This window comes from Rhagoletis pomonella, unplaced genomic scaffold (genome assembly GCF_013731165.1).
Source record: "Rhagoletis pomonella isolate Grant_MI unplaced genomic scaffold, Rhpom_1.0 Rhpom_scaffold_00007, whole genome shotgun sequence".
Classification (NCBI taxonomy): Eukaryota; Metazoa; Arthropoda; class Insecta; order Diptera; family Tephritidae; genus Rhagoletis; species Rhagoletis pomonella.
The window spans coordinates 17,202,828-17,209,109 of NW_023458561.1; the positions used below are offsets into that span (position 1 = coordinate 17,202,828).

Genomic DNA, 6,282 nt, shown 5'->3' on the forward strand with positions numbered 1-6,282 from the left:
TTGAAAATTTTGAAAACAATTTTTAGGTAGTTCTTGAATTTTCCCGAGTTATTTATGAAATTTAAAAAATTGATTCTGCTGGTTTTGCTGTTGAACTAACTATATTTTTATAAAAAAAAATAAACAATTGGTATGGAAAATATAAATAAAGAAACGTCTGGGTATTCATGTTTTTGACACTGACTGTATATGTACATAAATAAGTAAGGTAAAAATAAGCCTCACGGTTGGGCTTGCAAAATGTCCGGGTCTAGGAGCCGCCCCGCTGGGGGAAAACTCTGCGTGCTGCGGGTTTGCCATTAACTTCTTCGAGTTGCGGTTAAAAACTTTGAGATCCTCCGATTTACTGAAGAAGTTGTTTTCTTTTTAATTTTCGTGTATGATAAAAAATAACATATTCTGTAAACACGTACATTTGTTATGTAATATGCATTTGGATCGCCCTTCTAGTGCCATTTAAAATATTTCAAAAGCCTTTTCACTGTTGAATCTATTATCGATTCGCCACTGCATGTCAAAGAAAAAGATCTGATCTATAAACCTGCCTTTACGTCCATCACTTCACTCACTTGATATCGCTTTAGATACCCAGTGGATACAACTATTTTTAGCGTATATGGAGTTCAGAGAATCGCCGAAGGTAATTGGTGAAATTCTGCCTATACCAGTAAGCAACGAGTTTTTTAAGGTATTTAGCAAACAGTTGGACACATCCAAGAAACAGAATGAGGGTAAAATTGATTTTGTCCCAATTTTGCAAGCCTACACACAGTGCTGAACAAGTGACACACTACAACAAACCAGAGCTGTGTTCTGTATTATGAGCAAAGAAACCTACCAACATTTTAAGCGTCCTACCATCCTACCAATGAGCAAAAAACCTACCAATTTTGGTAGGAAAAGCCCAAAACGGCAACCCTGGTTGCAGGTAAAGAGAGTAGGAACGAAATAATTTTAAATAAATTTGGTAATTAATTTTTAAAAATGTTGCAATTTTTGATCTGTGGTTCTATTATTAATCTCAGTATGACCTTTTATTTTAAAGAATATTTCTTTCAATATTTTTACTAGAGGATAAAGCTCATCCATTGTAATATACATTTTTCCTTGCAAATTACTGAAATATATTAATATTTAGAATTAAAGGAATATAGTATTTTTGCGTAGTATATTTTTTCCAACAGTATAGTCCGAAAAAATAGTACAATACTTTATATTATAGTACGGTTGGCAAGCCTACATCTAACACCTAAATCTGCCAAGCCGGCTCCTAAGTGCAAAAGGCTCCTGGGAGCCACTTTGCCTATCTCTGGTCTAGATAATCATTAATTTATAAACTTTAAAAGATTGCACGAAAATCATACCTTGGATGAATTCGTTAATAGAACCGAAAATGTGTGATATTTTCATAAAGGCTGCATTTCTTTATTCATTCTGAACGTTTGGAATAAACTTTTTTGTTTACTTATTCTTTAGAACGCTCCTTGTGATATATTAACGTATATTTCAAACGCATTCTGTTTATTCCGGCTGTGAAATGGGATTATCCGGAATGTAAAAAGAAACGCAGTCAAAATATTTTTCTAACAAATGGTATACTTGTTAGAAAAACCATCGATATTTACAGAAAAAACATCGATAGTGAGGGAAATTGGAAATTATCGATACTATTGGTTGTACCATCAATTGTTTTCCAGCTCTATTTTGTCGGGCCAGAGGGCAACAATTTGAGAAAAGAACAAACAACCCATCGAGAATGCTGACTAAAGAACACGCAAATTTCACAGAATAAATGCAACATTTATGCAGTTTTCGAGCATATAATTTGATCTCTTCGCGCGACTTTGCAAATATACTACGTAATTCTTAATTTTTCGATTTCCAGTTTCTCTTTATAAAACGAATTTTTCGAACGATGGTTAAATCACCCCTTAAATTGGGAGAATTTAGAACATTTATATGCCAGCTATTTCTCTTCTGCGTCAACTGACGCTAATTGGCATTGCCAAGTCCCTAACTAATTAAATACTTGCTTTGAAACGGCGCAGAATAAGAATTTTTAGCAGTTGAACGCAAGATAATATCGCACACCCAGATCTAAAGTGAGCTAACTCAAAATTCAGTTCGGGAAATATAGCTGCTTGTGGATCGCACAAATTTAACGCAATTAATACAAAAGCAGGAATAACAATAGTTTTTTAGTAAGTGTATATAATCATGAAGAAAACAATATTTGCATTCATTGGAGGTAAGTCCAATGCTTTAATATATGCAAAAAAAAATCTTTATTTTTTCGAGTTGATCGTACTTCAGATCTAGGTGTGTGATATGGAAGTTATTGTATTGAATATGGCTCTTCATTGTTTTATTGCGACCCGTTTTACTTAAACGTACATAGATATCAAATGATATTTCCACATCCGGAAACTTTTAGTTTTATGGTTTACATGTGAAATACTATCTACTCCTTCAAAACATGTTTTAAACATTTTTTTGAACTACTTCGACTTTGCAATCGTGATATTTCTAATAAATTTCGGGTTTGCGTGTTGCCTTTTTTTGATTTTCCAGTAAAATATTGTATTGTGGAAATACAATTTTTTGTTGACTTAACAACATTGTAATTTTCAATCTTAAACTAAAATCCAAAGCTTCCTATTATCTCTTAAAGCTTCGAAATCATTTTCATTTACAGTCCAGCTCTACCCTCTAACAAATCTTCGAATTGCTCTTGTGTAAGCAGGCGATACATGCCATCTTTGTTTAAGTAAAATACGGGATCTTTTATCCGACGGATATCGAAGGCTTCGCGCACAAGCTCCCTCTTTTTCAGCTTAAAAGTAGCGGTACGAGGAATATCGTTCATAAGCCTTATAAATAGAGGTCGTGCAAATGCTGGCAAACTGCCCCGAACTCCTGCCGATAGATGTTGCATGTCTACTTTGCGATCGGGATCAACTATAGCCGCCATTCCAGCTTTTCCCTCAACGTAAGGAACCTATGAGGAATTCGGTAAATATTCAATAGTGAAAATAAGCGTAGGATATACCTACATCTACACCGTATACGACGCAATCTTTTAAACCAACAACATTTGTTATGATCGCTTCCACTTCCTGTGTTGCAACATTTTCACCACGCCAACGGAATGTATCGCCCGTTCGGTCTTTGAAATAGAAATATCCCAGAATGTCCTGAACCATCATATCTCCAGAGTTGAAATAAATGTCACCCTTACTAAACACATTTCGCAGCAATTTCTTCTCAGATGCCTCCTTATCAGCATACCCATTGAAAGCAGTCACCGCGCGCTTCGGATTCACCTTACCTATAAGCAATCCGGTTTCTCCGGGTGGACAGCGTATGCAATACCCCGTAGAACTTCGGATAGGCTCACCCGTTTCTTCATCACATTTAATAATTTGTACAGGGTAAAAGTAACGTGCAATAAGTGGTATAAACCCTACAGCACCCACTTGATTCGTTACATTGGCTGAAAGTTATAAATGACAGAAAAAATGTGTTCTTAATATTTTTAATAAATACTCATGTTTACCGTTTACCTAAATTTGAGTTGCCCTCAGTCGACCCATAGACTTCGCCGATATGCGGAATATTAAATCTGGATACGAATTGCGACCAAATTTGCGGCCGCAGACCATTTCCGAACATTAAGCGAAGACGGTGTTCAGTGTCCTCTGGTTTCGGCGGGGTGGACAGCAGATAACGGCACAACTCGCCAATATACTGAGCCACTGTACAATCATACTTGATGCAATCCTTCCAAAAGTTCGACGCTGAAAACCTCTTACGCATGGAAATGGTACAGCCATTTACCAGACCATTTCCCACTCCAAGAATACCACCTGCAGTATGATAAAGAGGCAATGGATTATATATCACATCGCTGGCTCTGAGTGCGAGCAAGTGGTAGATTCCGCTGGCCATAAATAAGTATCTACATACATGTATTCGAATGCATGTATAAATTAATGTACTAGTTCATTTTCATCGTAGTTTGCTGTAAGAGGATATTTCACCTATGTACGTGCTAATTCACTTACCTTAAGTTATTTATTACCGCGGCCTTTGGTAAACCCGTTGTACCTGATGTATACACATATAGAAGCTTGTCTTTAGGGCTGCAAGCGGCAATGCACGAACGCAAGTCTTCAATAGGTTGCAATTGTAAGGCATTGTAAAGGTCAATTGCACCTGCATTCAATAAGAGCTATTATAATGTTTGTTGAACACCAAAACTCCTAAACTTACCGTTAATAAGGTGAAGGTTATCATTGTCTCTTTGATTTTCATCGCTGAATTGATACACTGGCATGGCTTTGATTTCAATATCATCAGTAATCTCTTCCAAGGCTTCGGTAAGTTCGGTACCTAATATAATGACGCGGGCCTTTGCCACTTTGATGGAATGTAGCAGTGAGTCACGCCGTAAATGAGAGTTTATCAACGCTGTGACTACGCCAATCTTCGAGAGGCCGAGCCACAGACACACATACTCTGGTCTAGTTTCCATGATCAGTGCTACGCAATCACCCCGTTTTAATCCACGTGCTTTGAAGTATGAGCCAACTTTGTTTGTGTATTCCTCTACATGCTGAAAGCTTAACGATCGATTATCTATTACCAAGCAGGGCTTTTGCGGGTGCTTTTTCGCACGTTCTTGAAAAATGCGAGCTATCGTCCATTTTTTGCGTTCCATTAGCATTATGAAAATGGTCAATCTGACAAAGCGGTAGCCGGCTCTGAAAAAGGAAAATCGTAAATAAGCGTGCAAGGGAACATGGAGAGAGGCAAGGTTCGTTACACTTACACAATATCGCGTTTAATAGTGTTCCCGTAGGCATAGACAATCGTTGGATTCCTAAGCATCAAAGCCAAAGCAGCTCCTAGAAAGAGGCATCCTCTCGTACTATCTTTGAATAAGATGAATGCAAGCATTCCAGAGAGGATTATGGCAAGACGGGTAGAGTTACGTTGCCTAAAGTTCAGCTCCAACAAAACCTGCATGGCGGTATTCTGCAAATCTGAAATTAAACGCACAAGAAACACCCATATATGCAATGATTTATTTAGTACAATAGCAGTCTGTGTAGAGCAATTACTGCCAAAAAATCAAGAAGAGGAAATAAACGGTGAAACTAGATCCAGTCATATCCTTAACTTATTATTACTTCCTTCTCGAAATAACAAATTTTTTATTTCTTTGCAAGACAATTATGAATTCCAGCAACGTTTAAAGCAAAGGAGAGCGTAGTTGGGACATTCAGGCTTCCGTACACAGTTACGGTAGATGAGGTTTAATAAACCCCATTGCAAATCAATTACGTTTTTGTTATACAGTAGACATACACAAAATTATACCGAATTAAGCTCTAGTTGGTGCTACATATGTAGGCGGCTTTGGTGTAGTGGTTAGAACTGCGCGAACTTTCGAGCGTATTTCTCATGAACGAACGAATAAGATCACCCAGGACGGCGTGCGAGAAAAAAAGTATTTTTTTTTGCAATGACGTCATTTTTTCGCCGCCATGTGAATGAAAAGGAACGAAACCATGTGTGTGAATGAAACAACCGATTAAAAAATGACGTCATCAATTATTTGTTTTTTTTCTCAAATGCAATTACAAATACACGGTTGCCGTGCTGGGTGATCTGTTTAGTTGATTCATGCGTATTTCTGCCATTAAAACATTAAAAACAACTTCTCATAAAATACAATCGCCATTCAAAGTCGACGTAAAGCTGTAGGGACCACTTTTGTGGCACAAAATCAATAGTGATGTGTTGAGTCGGTACTTTTAAGTATTGATCGATACTCGGTAACGATTTAAAAAGTATCCAATACTTTCGATTCTCGGTACCTAAATGTTTATGCTTCCAATAAGAACGCATAAAGACCAAAGCGGTTCAGGGGAGCCTGGCCTATAAAAATCCGAGTGAAACGTTTTTTGGTAGATGAATCGGACGATGTTATCTATGTATGCCTGAAAGACGTCATCCGTCAACGAATTTTTCCTGAGTTTTAGATCTACGAAGGTGGAAACTGATAAAATGGTATTTTATTATTGCGATAAGGTCAAGAAGGCGGTGAAAGGGTTGTTTGCAATGGCAATATTTTCGATATGTGGATTCCACATTGTTCAGTATAAATTGATCAACTTTTGGTAAAACATCGTCTTATTTGTATTTGTAGAATTGTGAAACATATTCATACTCGAAATAAAGTCTATGCAGATTTTTTTACAGATCTTCTGTTAAAAA

The 6,282-nt window shown here is 37.0% G+C and overlaps 1 protein-coding gene across 1 annotated transcript in view; it reads right to left on the reverse strand.

The window, feature by feature from the left end:
- Nucleotides 1-2,290: 2,290 nt before the first annotated feature.
- LOC118742386 (long-chain fatty acid transport protein 4) overlaps nt 2,291-6,282 on the reverse strand; it is a 44,716-nt gene continuing 40,724 nt past the window's right edge. The window contains exons 2-7 of the mRNA XM_036474421.1: nt 4,832-5,045; nt 4,273-4,763; nt 4,065-4,215; nt 3,564-3,958; nt 3,054-3,493; nt 2,291-2,998 (exon numbers count right to left, since the gene is read on the reverse strand). Of these exons, the coding sequence (XP_036330314.1) occupies nt 2,690-2,998; nt 3,054-3,493; nt 3,564-3,958; nt 4,065-4,215; nt 4,273-4,763; nt 4,832-5,028 (1,983 nt within the window). The 5' untranslated portion in view covers nt 5,029-5,045 and the 3' untranslated portion in view covers nt 2,291-2,689. The remainder of the gene's footprint in view (nt 2,999-3,053; nt 3,494-3,563; nt 3,959-4,064; nt 4,216-4,272; nt 4,764-4,831; nt 5,046-6,282) is intronic.